The sequence below is a fragment of the Pocillopora verrucosa genome, chromosome 11 (genome assembly GCF_036669915.1).
Source record: "Pocillopora verrucosa isolate sample1 chromosome 11, ASM3666991v2, whole genome shotgun sequence".
Classification (NCBI taxonomy): Eukaryota; Metazoa; Cnidaria; class Anthozoa; order Scleractinia; family Pocilloporidae; genus Pocillopora; species Pocillopora verrucosa.
Genome location: NC_089322.1, coordinates 13572386 through 13593919, shown reverse-complemented (window position 1 = coordinate 13593919; position 21534 = coordinate 13572386). Strand labels below are relative to the sequence as shown.

The following is a 21534-nucleotide window of genomic DNA, read 5'->3' as shown; positions in this document are numbered from 1 at the left end:
GAAGATAGTGTTGCGATCCATAAAGTGTACATTGGTTGAACTTCAGAGCTTTCTCAATCAGTGATATAGAACACGCACCATTTTGATATCAGTGAAATAGAGGAAGAAGATGTCAAACTGTTCTAATTGTTTTGTCTAAGATTTTCAGTCTACACTACTTTTTATCAGTTCATCTCGAAAATTTGATATGTCTTTTAATGCTCGCTCCTCCCCATCCCAAGCCCGGATGTTTTAGAGTAAATTTCAAGGCATTTGATAAGGTTCAAATAGCAAATTCAGCCAGAAGATATCCAAAAAGCAGAAAGTGATAAGGAATTTTTTGGGGATATGCAGACGAAAGTAACCTGGACGACCAATGACAAGTTTAGATGGTAACTTCAAGAGGTAAAATCAAATACTTCCCCCGAGATAATCAGTGAGTTTAAAGCAGTGCCTCGCTCATACATAACAACGGCACAGCAACAAGTTGAGGGAACTGAAGTCTGCAGGATAATGTTGATATTAAGCGTCTAGGAAAGACTTACTCACAGGTATGTGGGTACACGAAAAAGTATGCGCTAGGGTCACCTATGATAATAATTGCTCAAATATTTCGCTTGAGAGTTGCTCATTCTTTGGACGCTGAGAATAACAAGAAAACTGGCATTTCCTCGCACCATTTCCTCGCGCCATTCTTGTCAACAAAATTTCGTTACCGCATACATAGGGAAAGTTGACTTCAACGAAAAAATTCAAATTTTTTTGGGCACTGTAAACAACTACAAGTATTCCGTTCGAGGAAGGATAGTTTTCGTATATTCATTAAATAATTTAAGGAAAATTTTACTTAACCGCGTGGTTAATTTACATTAAATCAAGGTTGTTAATTATTATTTGTTTTCATTCTGTTTTGGTTTTTTTGTATCGACAAATAGTTGAACTCCACCGAAGATCTTAGAAATTTCATCAAAAAAATTCTTGCAATACTCGGAACCATTTTCTGTAAGATATCTAACATCTGCCGTAATTTCACTTCTTCAGCTTCCAAAGATAACTTGTTTCACCTGTTCGCGAACTTTCTTGCGATAAATTTTTGTTAACATAACCTGTTATAAATAACTTTCTCTGCTTTATTATAATGTTTTAATATTTATAGGCATTGGCCTTTGTGCCTTGAATCTGTTGGAATGTTCGAATATTTTGTTGTGAAAACCCTATGTTTTGTTTAGTCTGATGTATGTATTGTAAATGAACGAACATGTGGTTACAGCAGTGAAGCCTGCTTTAAACAGTGGAATTGTTTAGATTCGTGGCTGGTACAACGTTTAAAAAAAAAGGTACATTAGATTGATTTTTTGAGTCAAAGGAGTTCAGGCTATCAGGAAAAAACGAGATTGAAGCTTTGAAGGTTTGGAGAAGATTCAAGGTATCTCTATGTAAACTGTGAACGAATAGATTCCTGACACAAATGAGGTGATGTCGGAAAACGGATTTTTTGTTTCGAAATTTCGGAGCTTACTTGCACCAGTTATAGAGAGACGAGATAAGATTGAAAGTCTATATAATTGATGTTTTGACGTTTCCTTGCTGAACAAAATTTCGTACTGAGTATAAATAAGATCATTACCGTACTGCACAGATTAGACACAGGTTAATAAAGCCGCTGCCAGCCTGCATAACCAAAGGAGAAGTATTGTGAGGCGATTTTGGTAATGTGGACAATGACACGTATCTACTCTGATTTATATGGCTAAACATGAGTATAAAGTGGTAAGCAGGTGAGAGAAAACACATTTCAATGTTGATTGCTCTTCCACAGAAAATTGAACTAAAAAGAAAAAACTCGTTGCTAATGTGTTCAAACACAAATCGCGAGCAAACGAGCCTACGAAAACAAAATAATCACATTCCTTTATCAATTTCGCAGAATTATCGAAGTGAACAGCAACAACGTATGGGTTGACTGGCGTAAATCGCGATAAAAGTTTAGAAATTTAAGAGAACCTTTTAGAAATCGTGTGTAATGGCGTGCTTGTCACGTTATTGTTCACGATTGTGTAGTAAAGTGTGTGCGTGCAACAGCTTGCACACAGTTGTGCAAGTTGTTATTTTTTTAATTATTTTTGGAAGGTAAAACTGTCCTTACAACGGTCAAAAACAAATAAACACATACGTAATTACTCTCGTGAGGGAAAAAGAAAATCAAAAGCTAGAATGTGGCTCATTGCTACTGCTGGCTCGCTTAATTTTGTCTTATTATGAGTCATAAAACTACCAGACTAAAAATAATTATAAACTACCAAAAAAAAAAACTGTATCCGGCAAGCGTCCTACTTTGAAAAGGTCACAAATCAAAAAGTTCAGCGGCGTGAGAACAGCACAAAAATATTTTTATTGAAGGTTCTCGACTCCGGAACTGTGCCAGAACTTAAAATATCTAGTAAAAATAGTAAATACATCACAGCTCCTCACAGATTTGAAAGGCTAACAACAAGGGAAGATTATTTTTAACCTTGTCGTCCATAATAAAGGGAAGCCGATACAGAACAATCCCAAAATCATTTTGAAATCCAAAAGAAATATTTCGGAATCACTTTTTTTTTTACACAAATCGTTTTTGAAAAGTTTTTGATATTTAAAAAGCAATTATAAATTCTGATCGAATTATTGGATTTACAAAAACCTTATTTTTGAAACCCAACTATAAATTGCGATACCAAATTCTCTGTGAAACCCAAAAAACTGTTTAAAATCGCTAAAAATGATTTACTTGCACGAGAAGCTAGTTGAAATCAAAGGACGAGAAGGAGAAATAAGTTACGAACATCATGCACTATCATGGATTTTAAAAACATGTCGGAATTGTCCCTTATCAGCTTCCGTACAAATATCATGCTTAACATCGAGTTTTCTTCCTCTCTGTTTCACGTTTCTCTCCAAAACAAGCTGTGAAAATCTGATGTCACATCAAAATAATATATATTTTAAACGCCATTCGCACCAAACCCTAAACATGTCTTAAAGCTATTTTCTCAAACAAGGTTGAACATTGTTTTCTTCAGAGAAGCTGCTTAAACCGATGACCATCGATTTCAGTTTTAGCACTTTACTAATTACTACTACTAGTTAGTGACTACTTGAATCCTATGGAAAACTCAGTTTTTCAGTTCTTAAATCCGGTTTAACTAAATATGTTTTGGTGGTGTCACTGGGTATTAGATGTCATAGAAGGTACTCCTCAGTGGGAGTAAAATATTTGATTTATAAATAACTTACCATGAGATATCGATGTTCCAGCGAGCACAGATGTGTAAAAAAATAACATTAACTAATACTTGAAGAAGACTCCAGATTTTTTTCGTCTTAAGATTAAGCTCAACCCTTTAACCCAAGATCTGAGTGTTGGTTCTTTCCTTTAGCTGCTACATATTTCCTTCAAAATTAGTTAGGCAAATTTGGTGTTGGTAGCAATTTGTTCCTGATTATTTCGAAGATTCTCGTGACCTGTTTGTTGAGTAATGAATGGATATTATAGGGAGAAGATACATGTTAAACACTTCTGGAAGTTAACGGCGTTAAACAATCGTTCAAGCGTCACAAATTTAAAATGGAAATCTTCAAATTCATGCATCCTACGTCTTTGCTGTGAGAGTTTGTGTTCCTTGTTTTGGTTATGAATTACTGTGGTGATGACCTCTTTCGAAACGTAAACCAAATTTTAAAACAAACCTCCCTAGCACGTGTTTTTTCAGGAAGGCAATGACCAATACAATGACCGCTTTCGAAACGTTACGTAACCCAAATTTAAAACAAACCTCCTTAGCACGTGTTTTTTCAGGAAGTCAATTGAGTGAACATTTGAAGGCTTGTGGGCGAGGTTCGAAACACAAGCTGCGTGAAAACGCGAAGAGAAAAAACATTTGATTAGAAATTTTGTCAGAAAAACATCAAGAAAAATCAAGCGAAGTCTGAATTACAGCTCCTAAGTATTCCAGTGGTTTTGACAAATATATTTTTTAAAAAAATATTTCTAACCATATACCTTAATCTTCTCTTTTAGAGCACAACATCGTTAGAATTTTCTACCCCTCACAGGAAGTGGTTGGAATAAAAACGTATTAGTCGATTGACACAACTTGACGGCAACCAAGCTGAACCAGATGTGAGTATTTTAAATCAATGTTTTGACTATTTCATTTAAGCACGGTGTTCCATGACAGAGAAGATCTATAAATACAACAAAAATCTACTGTTTTGAAGGTTCGTCAATCTCTTCATCGCTGGCGGCGATTTTTATTTTTGTGCAAAACTACTTCCGATCTATCAGTCTTTGGAACAGCAACAGCTGATTCAAAAATTGTTATTATTTTTTGTTAAAAATGAGTATAAATTGTCTAATTACGGGCAATAAAAATAAGGTTTTCGATCAAAAATCACATCTACATACCATAAACTGCCGTATACAGAGCGTGTCCTCTACCAGTACGTATGTCATTAGCATTTCAGTGACTGATCGTTCTCCAGAGGTTTACTGTGACCAAAAAGTAACTGAAACCAAAGCCTCAGCCTTTATAAGGAGCCTGGATTTAACTAGTTTTGAATCTGTGCCTCGTGAGTAATTTTGGTCCGCTCCTTTTTACAGCTGAGCATCGAAAACACAAGTTGGGAGAGAGGTAAATTTTGCTTCCTTGAGATTTGCTGGAAAACTCTGCCGCCCTTTGCTGGTTCGTGGTTTACGCAAGTAAAGGTATTTCTTATTTGATGTACTTTTCATCAGTAACACGTACTTTATACTCACAAGTCAATTAAAGAAGCGCTGCCCTTTTTGGGATAAATTCTTAGAAAAAAATTCGAGTTTGTACCACGTAACTGTTATTTTAGATTGGATGAACTAGAATTAACTCACCCGTAAAATAATTTCCCCATCAGGTGATTGTTAAATCCTCGAAATTTTGTTCTAACTGTCTCTTATTGATTGAAGAGAGCTCGAAATGCTTGAATCTTTCTTTTGATACTCAGCAGAAGAGGTTCAATTCAATTTTAATCTGATACAGAGCAGGATTTTTTTATAGTTGACTTAGAGTGAAACCACTGACGAAATAGAATTATGTCAGATGGCCTTGTTCTTCTGTTTTTGCAACGATAAACCTTCGCTAAACCTCAAAATACAAGAAAAATGTCGCTTCACCGAAAGAAATGAAACAACCTAAAAGAAGAATAATTCATAAAACACGAATTTACCAGCATTGTAACTGGCCATAGCAGCAGAGTTGAAACGGAAACAAGAATGCAAATCTAAGTGACTGATTGAGGGAACGCAGCTCGCCGAATCCAATCCTTCACGCTCCGACCACTCACCCCTACTCACCTCTACTCACCCGTACGCTCCGTTTTTTTCTTCGCTAAGACGAGATATTTTCATCAGCAATTTTGAATGCACCTGGTTACTTTCGAATCCTTAGCTGATCGTTCTGTTAGTAGCTCGCAACAACTTCGTCTGTTACAGTTCCCCAAGTTCTTTGCGGTGTCGTAATGGCCGAGATAATTAAAGCAAATACAGCAGTCACAAAGTCCATTGTAATATCAGAGCGTAGTTCGAAAGGCTTATTAGGTTAATTATGAAGGAGACAACTTTAAGGTTTATATTACACAGAGATACCAGCAGATGTCAGTTCCCCGCCCCACAAGGTAAACATTCATTAAACTAAGTGGGCGTGCTTCCAGGAATGTTCAAATTTTCCGTCAATCTTAATGCAACTCATTCACATAGACCATTCTTCTTCTCAGATTACAGCCAAATTTATAGGGTGTTCGAAGCTAGGAGGATTCTTTAAAACTTATTAAAGTAAAACTGATGCAAGATTTTCGAACATGGGGAGTTGGAGAGTTGTTGCATGCTTCTTGAGAAATAAGAAGATGGTAATGACCATTTCCTCTCTTGCGAGACTATTCGCGAGTACTTCAAATTTAAAAGCAAAGAGAAAATTACAAGACTTATAACAATCCACCTAAGTATAGTAAAATATCAAAACTTTCTCAAAAGCTGATATTGTAGAATTAATACAGAAAGTCAACCACTGTCCCAAATCCAATATCCCTAAGGGAATTTACGTTTTTCTTGGGGGGGGGGGGAGGAGGAAGGGCTGGGGCCACAGAAGGGAGGGTCATCAGTCGAAAGTGAGCACAAAAAGGAAAGGGTCATACCTCTTTGTAAGCTATTCAATGGGAGGGTCACATACCTTTTCCAGAATTTTTTAATGAGGATTTTTGTAATGTTGCTTTCCATTTTTCTTACAGATTAAGGTTTTCTTTTCCCCTACTTTGATTTAATTTGGTGTTTAATTATAGGCTCTAGGTGACATTTCGACATGTATATTATGACATGGTACAGTTTTCTCGGAGGACTCGTGTCCTTTTCTGTCCGTATCGAGACGTACTAGACTCAGGCATGGTTTCTTCACCTTCTTGCTCCATTTAACTATCCGCTGCCTGATCCCCTGAGTCATTTAGTTCTGAAGAGTTACTACTAACAATGCGCTCTACCCTGCCACTGTCAGACTCTGAATTTGAGTCAGAGGCTGACTGAATGTTGTTCTGACTGTCCTGCACAGTAGAAGTCAAAATCTTACTGCAAATATGTGCCTTCACCACCCTCACCCTCAATGTTGTGGTGATTAATATAAAGTTCAAGTTCACCAACTCTAAGGGATGACATCTGGTTTCTGTGATAGAGATCTTCTCAGTCAATGTCTTTGTATTCCTGTTGCTTTCTTTCTGTACGCTTCCTGTTATTATCTGTTAGCCGATTATCTTTTCTCATTTCAATGTCACTTAGATGCTCAATATAATTTGCAACAAGCTTTTCTGAAACAATGTATTTTTCAGAGAACTCTTTGACTGTCTTTTTATCCCTTGCTTTGAGCTTACCCTCTCGAAACAACTGTTTTATTTGAGCTCGAGGCTGATAATCATCAGGTTTGCGGCCACTCGTAGGTGTTTTCGTACTTGGTAGGTAGTGAGAGTCGCGAAGTTTGCTATAATCGGGATAGGGTCGTGGAGTTGGCTGGAGAAGGATTTACAAAGTCTCAAATTTTATACTTCCATATTCAAACTTCAGCTATAAAATATAAATATTCCACACTGACTGTTCGCATTTTCTTGTTTCAGCTAACACACATTCAATATCGAAATATATTTATATTCAAACATTTTGCGTTCACAAGCAAAATGTTCTGAGGTTTCTACGGCATGGAACATACCATGTAGTAGTGAGGGGAGGGTCGCACTTTTATCAGTCACCAAAGGTGGGGAGTCAGGAGTTTTTTTTTTTTTTTATATATATTAAAACGCAAGGGAGGGCCAACACTTTTTTAAAAAAAAAAATTAAAAAATACCAAAATTCCCCAGCCCCCCTCCCCCAAGAAAAAACGTACCTTCCCTAAAAAGACACGGTTGATATCTCGGGCAGACAACAAATAAAATAAGCTACATACAATGTCAGAAGAATGAAAAGGTGCTGAATTTCTGATAAGGAAATCGCTTTATTACAGCGGTGTATTGCTAAATCCAATTGCAAATAAAGTCCATGAAAGCAGAACGAGTGAAAATATAGAAATGTTCCTGTCTCCAGCACAAGCGATTAAATGAAAATAAAGCAAATAACCTGTTTTAATGAAGTATTGAACAAATGTCTCCGTAAACTTCACTCGTCTGCAAATAATTTTTAATAAATTTTAATTTCAACATTTGTTAAATTCACACCATGCAGTCGGCAAGAAAAAGCATTTTCATTATTTCTGGAATTAAATAACGTACGTTTACTCGAAAACACGTAGAGCAAGTTCAGCAGGCTTAACTCGTCTTACAGGCGTGACTGGATGGACAAGTTTAACACGACGACAGCTACGGCAATAAATTATTCACTGGTTACTGCCTTGAGGAGATGGAAAATTTTTCCATGTTTGTTTTCGCAAAATTATCCCATATTCTAGTACTCTTTCTCACGGAACTTTCTTTGTCGGATTTCTGAAAGCGACTTAGGAAAATAACGGCTTGGAGCATTAATTCCTTTTGTCTCCATATATCATGCAGTTTATTTCCAAAATGTAAAGTTTAGTTACTGAGTTTTCCTCTATCACTAGGAGAAAAACAGTAGGATATTATTTTCCTTTGCATGTTTTTACCTATTTTTTCTCAATATTGAAAACGTTAAGTGGGTTTTTAACTTATTCATAATTCCGAACAAAGTTTCATTGTGGTTAAATCTTAACTTTGTCCAACGATTATTAAACTGGAATCGGCAGACATTACATTTGAGTTTTTCCTTTTTTTAGCCATAATAATATGAATACGCCTTTCTTCTCTCTTCGTTAATCGATATCCAGCGGTTGCTTAATGTTTTGCTATGGATGTCGCCAAAAGCTTCCTGCTGGTTCTAATACACCCCGTTGGCTCAATTTTATTCGAAGTGATATACAATTGTATATAGAACTTAGCATGAATCCAAAACAGCTTCCAGGAAAGGAGCTTCTTAATTCTATCAAGGGACTGTTTACATTTTATGAAAATTAATTGAGCTTCCCCCCTTCTCAGTTCAAAGTAACACATACAGCGAAAGAAAATCCCCCTTAAAGTTATCGTTTTTTGATATCACTCTATCCATTTTAAGCGGTGTTCAGATAACTCTACTAAATTTAAGTTCACAGATTCCAAAATTAACATCAGAGAGAAATAAGGTACAAACGTTGACCGCATGAAGTCCTCAAACGCTAAAAAAAATATGTGGATAATTCATCTTTTTTAAAGTTTCATTAACTAAATTTCGCCTCAAGCGACAGCTAAATTTTCCGGCATTGAAATAATCATGTCTCCTGCAGATGCTTTATAAGATGAGGCTGTTACGAGCGACACGCGAGCCATTCAATTTCACAACATTATGTTTGCAAACGACCATGTTCAATCATTAATGGTGAGGTAGATGTCACTCTAAGCTGCTGAAGTTTTAAAACGTTTTCAGTAAATGTTATTATAAGTTGATGCTTGAATTTCTTCCAAGTCCTGAGTTACGGATAACAAGTGACTAAATTTTCTGAAGTTGCGAAAAGCAAATAAAGACCACTGTGTAAGAATCATCCCATAGCTTAATATTTACAATTACGTGGGGAATATTTCAAATATCATATATATGATCATTCGCATATACCAATTTTTTTCCCCAAAATTAATGTAAGTTTCATTCTATAGAATAAAAATGATCAAAATTCATTTTTTCAGTCAAAATTCTGCTAAATCGCAATTTTCCTTTTCCAGTTTTCGAGAAAGCCAGACTTTGTCGAATTCTGTGATAAATTTAATTCCTGTTGCTTATGAAAAGTGTTTTATTGAAGCTTATGAAAACGTCGGAAAGAGTTGTTGAAATGCTGACAAGTTATCTGATAGGTAAAAAGTGATATCCTTATTGTTAAGATTTTTTTTTTGTCTTCATCATTCGCTGGAAATTCTCCAGAATAATAACAAAAACCGACAGTTTCTTCTGGCGTTCCCATATTTACAAAACAAAAGGAACAAAAACATGCCGTATCTACAAAAATAATTATACGATTTCAAATTGTAATCTGAGGGAATGAAACTTTCGGAAACAAAATCGCTGAGTTAGAATATTCATGGCTGCTCAGCCTCCTTCATGAGTTCTCATTTCTGAAGATAACACGAAATATTTTTTATTGGAGAGGGGAACCTGTTTACTCGACGAGCTTGCCAGCTTTGGGAAAATTATGTCACGGTAGTTTCTGCACCAAGTTCTGTGGCTCGTTTTTTTCGAAACGAAGCCTGAAAACCTTTATTACTCTGGTTTCAACATGATTATCGAAAGGATTGGCTAACGTTCAAATTTTAAAAGCCCCCTGTCAAACATAATATTCATCGTTTCAACTTAGTCTTTCAAATTTGCTTATCGGGTGACAAGCCATTTCCTTAGGCTTTTGCAAACAACAGAAAACAAATAAAAAGTTTCTTTCAAAATTTATCAAATTTCCTTGCAAGCTCCTTTGCCAATAACTTCCCCTATAGATCGACCTAAATTCTGTGTATCTATGCGATTAGCTCTAAATAATAATAATTTATAATGAGACCCAACTCTTTCTTTTAATAATTTAGATTGATCAGTTCTCTGCGAAAAGTAGATTTAAATAAATTCACACCTGTGGGTAGGGAAAACACTAGAAGGAAAATTTATTCACCTCAACAAATTACAACTCTAGTTTTGCACGGTTAAAAAAAACCTCGATCACTCTTTTAATTATTTCTAATATCTGCTCAAACTGTTCGGTCCTTTTTCGTCGCAATATACTCAAGAGATAGGGATTGATTTTTCCAAGAGTAAATTGAAGCTGCTTTCGAAACCTGTTAATATCCGATGCACCGGTTACGATACTGCTAAGAAAAGTTATGATCCTTGGTGATATAGAACCTGATTAAATTTCGAAGTTATGGGTTCCGTGACACTTTGTCAAAGAACTCATTATCTGCTTGGATGAAATCACTAATTTTGCTTTTATCCTGAAAGCGAGCTCCACCGATTTTGTTTATTTAGCTAAATGCGAATGAATATTGCATAATGTCCGGTGTTCATTTGAGAGAGTTGGTAGGGTTGTAACACCTGTAACTTGCCTTAAGACATAAATTAGTGAGTGGTGGGCGTCATTCGCTGTCAATTTAAACAGTGTCTCTGCGTCTTATTCCGAGCAGGTATTAAACTAAAGATAAAAAGATAAGTTTACTGAGCTAAATGGTTTTCATTTTGGATTCCCACTGTTATCTGAAGACTGTTCCTGCCACGTATTGACAACTTGGGTTGAATTCAAATGATCCGACGCCTCAAATAGACGCCCCGTTGTAGGAAAGTCCAAAGATTAAGTCAAGATGTGGGAGGCATTAACTTTGAAAAGTACTCCTTGAAAAACAAACAAACACTAGTGAGGTGTCTGTTACCACTGGGGCACCAAAGGCTCTTGGGATACTTAATTATGAGCTTATATAAACAAAAACTATTTTTGATGAAAATCTATTTTCAAAACCAAAATCACCCGATGCAGCTCTCTTGACCACAAACACTGAAGGAAGTTTTACATCAGGGAAATCACGCTTGTAACGTCTTGGAACAAAAAAAAGGTCAGATTCTCGAAGCAAAAATATCGGATTTCCTCTATCAATCATCATTTTACACAGTGATGACTTTTCCGTCGTGAAGGTACAGCGATAGCGGTTCCGTTTTGTTTCAAAATCGAAAATTTCTGAAGGGCGAACATTGCGAACATGGTCGGCTTTCCGCGATGAGGATGTGCTCTTGATCAGAAGCTGAAACTGTTCACAAGATGGATAATTCGACTCCAACAAATGCTTCTCTTTCGAACGAAGATGACACCGGGCTTAAAATACCCCTTGGTTACCACATCGTGGCCTATTTGGCGATTGTACTGGGATTCTCTGCCAATCCCTTTATATGTTTCTCCTTCGCTTATTTCAGACGAGTACGATCCGTGAATAACTATTTTGTTGTCAACCTGGCTGTTATTGACATATTATTTATAATTCTCCTCTGTATCCAGATAGCAGCGCCGGCCCTGCAAAAAAGAATGTCAACTGATAATTTTTATTACTTGAAGGAGACTTTACTCATTACAGAACAATTCTGCTACTCAGGATGCATGGCAGCGGTGACCATCATAAGCTATGATCGGTACTATTCCGTCACCAAGCCTCTCCATTACTACACCAATATTACCCACACTAAAGCAATAATTTTTATTGCTTGTAATTGGAGTTATGCGACGGTGATGGCATTACTGCAATTGCTTTTTTATCTTCCCAATGAGAATTATTTCAAATACGGTTACCTCTCGTTAATGGGACTTACCAATGCAGTGATTCCTTTGTATGTCATACTATATTGCTATATGCACATCTTTATTATCGCTTCGCGACACCTACGACACAACCCGCACCGTGGACAAGATCAGAATGGCGAAGCTAGTGTGTTCACAAAGAACCTGAAAATAGCATTTCATATCCTTGTTCTCGTTGCTCCTGTCCTTCTTTTCTGGAGCACTTTCTCCGCTGTAACGATTATAGAGGTTCACTGCCCAGATTGCATACCCAAACATAGTTTTCTGGATACAATAATGAGTATGACTCCAAATGTGATAGCCTCAGTCGATCCTATTATATACATTTTCCTCACCAAAGATTTCCGTGAGATCATTTGTGGCTGGTTCAAACTCCACAGGAGTCATCCTTTCTCCGTCAGCGAGACTTTTCACCTTTCAACGACAAAATCAACAAACCCTCAGGTTTTGCTGGCGGCAAAGAGACTCGTCAGCGAAAGCGGGGATTCTTTGGAGGGTTCTTATCGTCTATATTAAATATTTTTGCTTTCGTTGTGGTTTTGGCAAGGTCTGATAACAAGCATAGGAAGACTTCCACCAGCGTGACGTGAATAAAAAAGTTTAGTCAAATAAGGAAGCACGAATTTGAATATTATAACGAAATATCAAGGAACTGTGACCTCGGGAAACACAAAAGAACAACAAGGGATTATTTAAAAATTTACGAAGCAAACAAAAGAATTCGACGGATTTTACCTCTACATCTGCATTACAAAAAAACAAAAAATAGAAACTACAGCGAAGCAGATAAGGAAAATCTTCTGATAATTCCAGTTTGCTGAATCTTTGTATTCATTGGATGATGTCATATCTGATAAAAATATTTATATATAGGAAAGAAATTTAAAACGACCATAAAAAAATGGTCTGGTTTTGAAGATACTGCGAGCAATTGCTGCTAATAACTTTGTCTATGTCAGATTTGAATTAGCGAACTGACGACAGTCAAAACGTTCTTTTTAAACCGCCTAGAAGTTTAAGCTTAATGATCGTTTCCAAAGGAAAATTTATTAGACTGCTTGCAATTTCCAAAGCACTTACAGGGGAAAATCAATTTAAACAGACTACCGGCAGCTCTGATGAACTTTTTCTGTCTTGAATGACGATAAGTCCAAATGTTTTCGGATCTGTTTGACATACAAGCTATTATTACTTATGAAAAATTGATCCAAGCGTTACGTGTAAAATGTCTTAGACAAACACATATCAAGGTCATATTTCAATGTATAAAATGCAAATATCTACTAGAAAGACACTGTTATTTTTAACTCTTTCATTTTCAATGGCTCCATAGAAGTAAAATTGTTTTGGTATTGTCTGTACATATATTGATATCCGAGGAGCACAATGATGTTAAAATCTTAATTACCAAAAACTGAAATAGCGGCCTTCATTGGACTGACACTGATGGCAGGTGTACCTCGTGTGACACTTCTCTTTTTCATGAATTTGCAATTAATTTTTACTTGTCATTTTCACACGGAAAAAGAAATATTTGGGAAAAGCTTAACCCATAGACTAAGCTGATTTTCGTATTTTCAACCGAAAGTATACAAGTGCTCTCGTTTGGGTAAATCATTGTAAATGGAACAAAAATTGGGAAACTTTTAAGGGGGAAAAGCTAAGTTCCGGGAGGCCATAAAAGAGGATTTGAAGCAAATCGCATAAATCTATGACAAATAATAATTTAATGATTTATATCGTCGGTTTGTTCAACGAAGTCGTGCGGCGCAACATTCCTTCTATAAACGACCCACTGAAGAAGATAAATGATAGGTAATATCAATCAGTTGCATGCAGGTTTTGGGCGCATCAATAATTTACTTGGTTTATTTCAAACAGCGAGAAAACAGTTTAAAGCTAACTTGGATCAATACCGTAAACTCGCCTCATTGCAACGTGGACGATTTTCAATCATAATTTAAGGTGAAACATTCATAACTCATAGCATAAATAATTAAATTGACTTAAAAGGTTTTAATATCAGATCAATTTTTAAAGCTGCATAATGTGTAGGATGATGAAACAGTATATTGATAGATGTTTACTAAGGTAAGTCCTTTCTATTACGGATAATGTAATGTCTGAAAGAAATAAAGCCTAAATGACAGACTAAAGAAAACGAAAAGACAAACTGTCTCCATTCATTTGTACGCTAGCCAATTCCTTCGTAAAGAAACCAGTTTATTATCCAAATACTCATTAATAAAGTGAAACTTCAAACTGGCGAAACGATAAGTCATGTTTAAAACGCAAAGTTCTGAAATGAAAGCAATTCACTACAACAATGGTTGTTTCTGTTGTTGTCGTATCGAAATTGAAAAATCCTGCCTATGGTCATTGCAAATTTTATTGGAGCATCGCCGGCGTTTCATTAATATCGAAAGAGGAATCATGCAAAGTGGAAAACATCCAATTGCTTTAGCTTGGATAAGGTGAGAAATTTCGATTCAGGTGCTAAATATTCTAAGGGTGCGTTCGATAAATTGACAACAAAATTCGTGCAAGTTATTTCAAATCATCTTATAATAATTAACAATTATCCTTTTGGGTAAAGTAAGAGTCTTAGTAGCTTGTTTTTCAGGCCCTCGAAGATTTATTTATTATCGAACGGAAAATGTTATCTGTCAAAATTTTATCTAAATGAGTTGTCAAGTGTATGCATAGATACGAGACCGACTTCAACCACTCCCCGACGTAAATTAAGTCAAAATTATTCACAGCTGTACCTTTTAAGTTTTCACGACGTTTTCATAATTATACAATCAATCCGCTAGATAGCTTTTAGTGTGTGTTTAAACGTTAATGAGACTTAAATATATGGCTTGCTTACTTCCTTGTGGTACCAAGAAATTTAGAAACTAAACCTCTCTTTTAAGCTGAACGATACCGAAATATTCTAAATTCTCTTGAAAGTCAAATAGAGCATAATTGAATGAGGTTCTTGAGAATGATTACAATCTTGTCATGAGAATACTTGGAAGAAAAAAGAAACAAATGCTGAAGTAATGCACGGAGTCTGATATCACTTGAACTACTTGAAAGATCTCCTTGAAATGCGCTCTAGACTAGACGGACCTGTCATGAACTTTTTCTCATTGACGTAAGGCGATATGCTCTGCTAAAGGAGTCACGTAATTTACATTTACGTAGCGCATTTTTCTCGGAAATATTCAACCTCTGTTTTATGGCAAAAATCTCACATGGAAGAGATCTCAGGCAATGAAGGAGAAAGAGAAAAACGTTTTGGAGCTTGACATAGTCGCAGATTTTTTTCCTATAAGATTATTCTTTCTTTTGTACTCTGAGGCTGTAGTCCTGATGAATTTTGAAAGCAGTGTTAATAATTACTCTTATGGTCAAGACCGCAGACAGACTGCATCTTTCAATTTGGTCAGTTTTCTGTAAAGTTTTTGGCTAGCGGTTTTTTCCTTAGCTGGACACGCTCACAATTCTTACTGATCTTGTCTTGTTTCTCGTGCGGAATGATTTCGTTGACTGATTTTACCTCCATATCATGAAAAGGAGATCAACTTTGATAGCAATGAGTTTTATTAATTGATCTAAAAAATGACCGTATATGGCCATTTAGGAGTAATGAAGGCAGCGGCTTCAAAATACCCGCGGGATATTTTAAAATTAAACTATTATTTTTCTCTAAAATGTTTATGTTTTCGCTTTTCTAGGTCACTAAAAGCCATAAAAAGGGCGACGAGCAAGGTTCCGACTATCGCTTTCTGTAGTAAATATTATCAAAACGATTTTCATCATTAAGTTAAGGCTCCACAAAGGGAGGCGCTCACCAGCGATAATCTTGGCTTTGCCTTTGATTTTCTTCAATTTGCTTCCGTGAAATCTCTCAAAATTTTCACAATTTGTAAAATTTGTCTTGCCGATCATTTAAAGGCTGAAAAAAATAGGGGTTACATTGGCAGTTCCCTCGCTATTTGCAATTTTGTGTTTTCTTCCTCAATCTCAAATTTTGTCTTGTGAATTTCTTTTTTTATCAGCATACACTAGGAAGGGCATAAATATGTTTAACGGTCCAGTAAATCTTTGGAAATTCCGCCGAAGGAAACGCGATAAATCTTGCAAGATTCCTATTTTCTTTGTCGCAAAATATTACGAAACGGAATAGAACTTCGCCAAGTTCTATATCTACGTATGCGTAAACTTTCGAATCTGTCGCGGTCTGTCGCCTTTTGGCAATCTTTCCCAAGGTGTTTTCTTTTCGGTTGACCTCTTTTTCAGGCGTAAAAGGCCTATAAATTACGGGTGCATTTGTTGGAAACCCTAGATTCCATTAAATAAAAACTATATTGTGTGATACTGTTTTTAACACACCTTTTCAGATAACAACCGTGCGATCGTATCGAGCCGCCACGTTTGTTTGCAAGTTGACACTTATCAAGATCGCGCTATGTTCGCACCCAGATCTCACGCGGTCAAAAAAAGTTGAGAACGCTTAGATCGCAAAATTTAATGCCCTTTTTTCATATCTGCTCATGGAATTCTTTGCACCGATAGAAATAGGGAGGCAGCTCACCGGATAGAGTTTTATCCAGTGGATAGCGTTATCCAACCTTCTAACAACTGGGACAAGTATTGCCGTCGAAGAACCAATTAAGACCGATAGTCACGACAAAAATGTCGGACCAGGTCGGATAGGGAGGTTCACCAATTTGGCTTCCTCTGCTTTCTCCTTTTTGTAAATTCCATTTTTACGGACTCACTTTTTTCAGGCCATATTTTCACTGCTGCTTAAGTAATGTTCATTACTGCGAAGATCGCTTTCATACTCATTTCTTAAACTGTAGTTCACATGTATGATTTTCACACACTCACAGTGATTAATATAATGGTTTTGTCAGATCACATCTGGTTTAGTGCAGTGATAAAGTTGTCCGTTTGGATTCAGTCATCAATATCAGTGTCTTATCAAGCTTCATCTCTAAATTCACAACTGATTCGTGCACATCTTCCCGAATAACTTTGAATTAGTCAAAACAATATCAGCATACTTTACTTAGAGAGGATAGCACTTAGCAGTTTCAAAAAAGTGATAATCCTGTGGCCCTCTAAAAATAACTAAAGTGAAATACATCTAAATTCACCTTGGCTTCGTTAGTTTAACATATGATAAGCGCGGATATTTTGACGGCTGCTTGGCATTTTTCCGGACCCCGAAGGGGCGAGGAATATACGAGAAATTAGCAGAATGTCTGCTTGTATTATATATGTTAACCCACTGAATAAAAGATTTATTATTCCACTGTCATTCCGCTTTTTAGTATTTTGATTTCAGTTTGCGAAATACATCCAACAGCCTTATTTGTGCTTCGTATCGATCGCATCAGGAGTATGCGAAAGATGAAAACAACACTAACGAAACCCTTTAAGTCTTCCTTGAGACTTATTAAAAAAAACTCTGTTGCGCGTAAGAGTTAATTGATCATTAGTTTGTCTTCAACAGTCGCACATACGTCAAATATGAGCAATCCACTTGGTAGCTTCCTCTCTATCGACCAATCAAAGAGAGCTGCAAACGGCGCCAGCAATCAGCTTGTTTCATAATGTATAAACCAAATTAATCACCTTTTCAGACTTCGTTGACTTAAAAGGCTGACATAGTCAACTTTGCACTAAAATTGAAAAGTTTACCAGAAGAAAAGGATCGATCTTTAATAGTTTACTGGTACGTTTAGTTCTTTTTTCGGGTACAATATTGTCTCTAAAGTCTGTTCTGTTTCATTCTTTTTCCCGTTAGCACATCCTTTTGAAAACTCAAGACCAAAAGTAACGTTCAAATCGATTTCCTGTTTTTGCGGCTTAATTTCACCTCAGTCAAAGCTTCAAGCGAAGGCTTGAAGATGACTTAAACACCCATCAGGTGATTCGTTTTCGGAGTTTTTTTCCCCAGATTTTCATCGCACTTTTTTGGGGGTTCAAATCGTGTTACTGCATTTGAAAATTTAAAAATGTGTCGATTCCGCTGAGAACTATGTTATGAACTGAATTACATAATAAGGACAATCCACGAGGCGAGATTATTCTCACTTTAGATACCGATTTTATCTGAATTTCCTGCTGTTATAACTGAATTCATAGTTTAAACTTTCAATTTACATGGCTGAGATTTGCAGCCAAAGAGAGAGTTTCCTTGGGGTCAACACAGAAATATCTGTTCACTTATTGGTGATAAGTTTGGTATGAAAACGTTATTATAGTCATGGTTACTGCTTTTTGCAAAAATTTACTCTGAACCTTGTCCATTCGTCTTCCGCCATTTTGTTTTGTTTTCCGTCAAGCATCCTTCTTCCTTTCTGAATTATTTCTATTGAATTCAAACACTTTTTCAGGTTTCGTTAATTAGACTTATCATTAGTGCATCGTGTTATCTAGGTTGATATAGCTCCTTAGTTTTAGACGCTTTTATTCTTCATTCTCAAGATTACAAAAGTGAAAAGCGTGCATCTTTATCTTAATAAAAAGATCTTATTCTTTGGTCACGTAATATTTAATTTTCGCCAGCAGAAGAGCCTCAGGCAAGGGAGTCATAATGTAAATAGCATGGGGGAGGGGGCAGGGGGCAGCGGGGAGGGGAATGGGGAGGGGGAGGGGGGAGGGATCCTTCATTGCAACCCATTGACTGCAGGCCCGGTTGTTTTATTTTTGTCATAAAGAAGCGGGTCACATGCACTGCGGGACCTGCGGGAAATGCCCCTTTACTCCCTCCTGTAGTGATTGTTAATATACAAATTCTCGCGATGAAAACACGCACAAAAAAAAATTTATTTTCACTTTCTCTTATCTCAGAATCTTAAGAAACAAGGCTCAAGAAGATTCTACCATGGCTACTCCCACGAAAACTATCATTGCCACAACCGACCAATCACCACCTCCCACCGTCAACAGAGAAGTTGTCATAGTAACGTCTATCCTTATTTTCATCCTTGGGTTTGTTGGGAATGCCTTCATCTGCTTTGGATTCTGTCGTTTTCGTCAGCTGCGCTCCCTTACCAACTATTTCGTGCTGAACCTCTCCATTGCAGATCTTCTGTTAGTGACGGCTCTCGCAGGATGGATTATACACGATCTCCGTGGGAATCCACCCGATGAAAAGATTCTGATCGCACTTCTCATCAATATCGACGTGTTGTGTTTCTCGACATCGATGCTCAACATGATGACAATCAGCTTGGACAGGTACTGCGCCGTTGTCTATCCTCTCCAATACCCACATATTATTACAAAGTCACGTGCTTGCGTCGCTACTTTCCTTATTTGGGCGTACTCTTTAGCCATGGCGGGTATTGGTGTGAGTCGATTTTTCACGGACGCAATGGAAAATTCCGACAAGATATTCTTGTCTGTGTTAAGTACCGTCAATTTTGTGATCCCGGCTGTGGTGATGGTTCTCACGCATTTAAGCATCTTTAGAATTGCTTGGAATGCAAAGCAACGATCGATGGCGGATCTTGGCGGTATTGAAGGGGTGCATAACATGAAGGAATTGCTCCTAAGCCTGAAACTCTCGTTTAATACACTCGTCATCTTGTTTCCCATGGTAACAGCGTGGGGCATTTTTTACGGAATAACGGTTTCAGAGACACTCTGGCCGACCCAGATTCAACTTTCTGCAGGGTTTTCCATCGCCGTTGGTCTTCTGCCGCATATAGCAGCTGCCATCGATCCCATTGTCTACATACTCGTCACACGTGACTTGCGCAGGAAATTGTGTCATTTTTAGAAACGACTGAAGGAAAAACGCGAAACCCTCAAAACATTTTACCATGAGAAAATATGTTTTCCCAATTACTAATTTGAGCATATTGAATTTGTGAATATGCGTGACAATACTGAGCTGTGCGTGAATTTCAGTAAGTGCAAGCTTGCTTGTAGTTTGATGGGTTGTGCTGTATTTTGACCAGACAGCAAATGAGTCAAAATACAAACAATGAGTAGAAATACTACGCGCCAAAACGTCCAATAAGTTATTAATTATTAAAATTCTTTAGTTTATGCGCATTTCTTAGAAGGCGGGAAAAGCGAAGCAGATGGAGAAGCGTAGCGCGAGCGGGTTTTTTGACATAATATAAAATGATCAACTGTCCAAATATCGCGTTATTTGTGTTCTACTTAGAGCAGTTGGATGATATGGACGAAGTACTTTATTTCCATGTTACTAGGGAGATAATGGAGATGAGATGGAGTTAAGTTTTGGATTGGGTGTTGAACTTTTTTGTTACTTTGTTAGTTTTGCACCCTTGTACATCACTGATAGCGGAGCTCGCAGCGCTCGTAGCGAAGATTCATACTTACAATAGTGGCAATGCAACATCTTAGATCCCCTTCTATAATAGGAGAAATCTTAAATTTTGCTATGTAATCCTAAGATTCCCAGAAAGATAGAGGATATATTGTAATTAATATCAATGAGATGTGTATCAGCACGCTAGCTGCTATGTAGTCTTGCTGTTTTTGATGTCACGTTGTTTTTGTGCAGAATGCTGTCGATAGCGCTAGCCTTTATGAGGTTATATTCATAGCCCAGGATGTTATTCTCATGGAAATCCGAGTTAAACTTCAATTTCAAAGCAGCAAAGTACAAATACATCAGTTCAGTATTAAAGTTATCTGCACAATGACAGAAACACGATCTAGTATTGTAGTTATTTTTTTATACATCATCTTTTTAGCTGACCAGGTTCTCGATCCCAGGTTGTCAAATCAATAATTTCGGGAAACACAGCGTTTAGTGATAGTTTGGTAGTTAGCCAACGCAGCTCACTTTTTATCATCATTTCAAAGGAAAATTACTTGAAAGTGATTCTTAGACACATAATTTCTCCCTCTTCACACGGTCTCGTAGGTCCAACTTCACACAGGTCTCTTAAATTCTCATCTGGCCTTCAGAACACCGTTATGTGGATGATACCTAAGCCCCTCGCCAAACTCTTTTCTAGTTTGGTTTGGTTCTGTTTTCACATTTTGTTAATTCCTTCTCTTCAAGTGTAATGCCAGTCTTGACACCCACTACGTTCCATTTACCTTTTTTCTTTACTCACCTAGGGAATCTATACAGTAGTAGTTATAGTACCGAAAGATAAGGCTTCTAATCTTCAACAGGAAAACGCGTGTAACGGCGCCATTCCAGTCGTGTAGCTTGACGTGTTTTGCCGTGACGAGCGAAAAGTACTGGGAATAAATAGTAGGCGTCGTAATCCTGACATTACAGTACTTATAACCTAGGGGGCAAAATTACAAAATGCTGATTGGCTGAGACAGCTAGGGCATTTGTCATTAACTATGGTAATTGCCCCTGGCAAAATGACTTGAAATTGGAAATAACAAAAAAGGGTTAACTTTGCCTCAGAGTATCATAATTTCATTGATGCAAGGCGAATGCTTTATACAGCAGGGCTGGTTAATTGCTTTCCTGTTGTTGTTTTAAAATAAAATTTCAGTCAGCTGATTGGTGTGTTTTACAGTCCATTGATGCTACCTGAACACTGAAATGGTTTCCGCATGAAATTGCGTAACAGCGAGCGCTGTGACCTTCTCTGTCCTTTATATTATAACTGAGAAATAGAGTGTTTCCTCATCAAATTAA

At 37.0% G+C, this 21534-nt stretch overlaps 2 protein-coding genes across 7 annotated transcripts; both read left to right on the top strand.

Moving 5' to 3' along the window:
- The first annotated feature begins 269 nt into the window (after nucleotides 1–269).
- On the top strand, nucleotides 270–20555 carry LOC131794603 (histamine H2 receptor-like). 6 transcript variants are annotated; one of them, XM_066174642.1, is made up of 4 exons: nucleotides 270–384; nucleotides 4040–4141; nucleotides 4622–4726; nucleotides 18738–20555. In XM_066174642.1, exon 4 carries the CDS (start codon nucleotides 18772–18774, stop codon nucleotides 19669–19671), a length of 900 nt encoding a protein of 299 aa, XP_066030739.1. In that variant the 5' UTR covers nucleotides 270–384; nucleotides 4040–4141; nucleotides 4622–4726; nucleotides 18738–18771; the 3' UTR covers nucleotides 19672–20555. The 6 variants fall into 6 exon arrangements, with proteins under 6 accessions (XP_066030739.1, XP_066030737.1, XP_066030738.1 ...); XM_066174640.1 differs by having other exon boundaries at nucleotides 275–530; XM_066174641.1 differs by lacking the exon at nucleotides 270–384 and adding an exon at nucleotides 1281–1405.
- Nucleotides 10791–14038, top strand: LOC131794550 (beta-2 adrenergic receptor-like). The gene has a single exon (XM_059112071.2). It carries the CDS (start codon nucleotides 11352–11354, stop codon nucleotides 12396–12398), a length of 1047 nt encoding a protein of 348 aa, XP_058968054.1. The 5' UTR covers nucleotides 10791–11351; the 3' UTR covers nucleotides 12399–14038.
- Nucleotides 20556–21534: the final 979 nt, after the last annotated feature.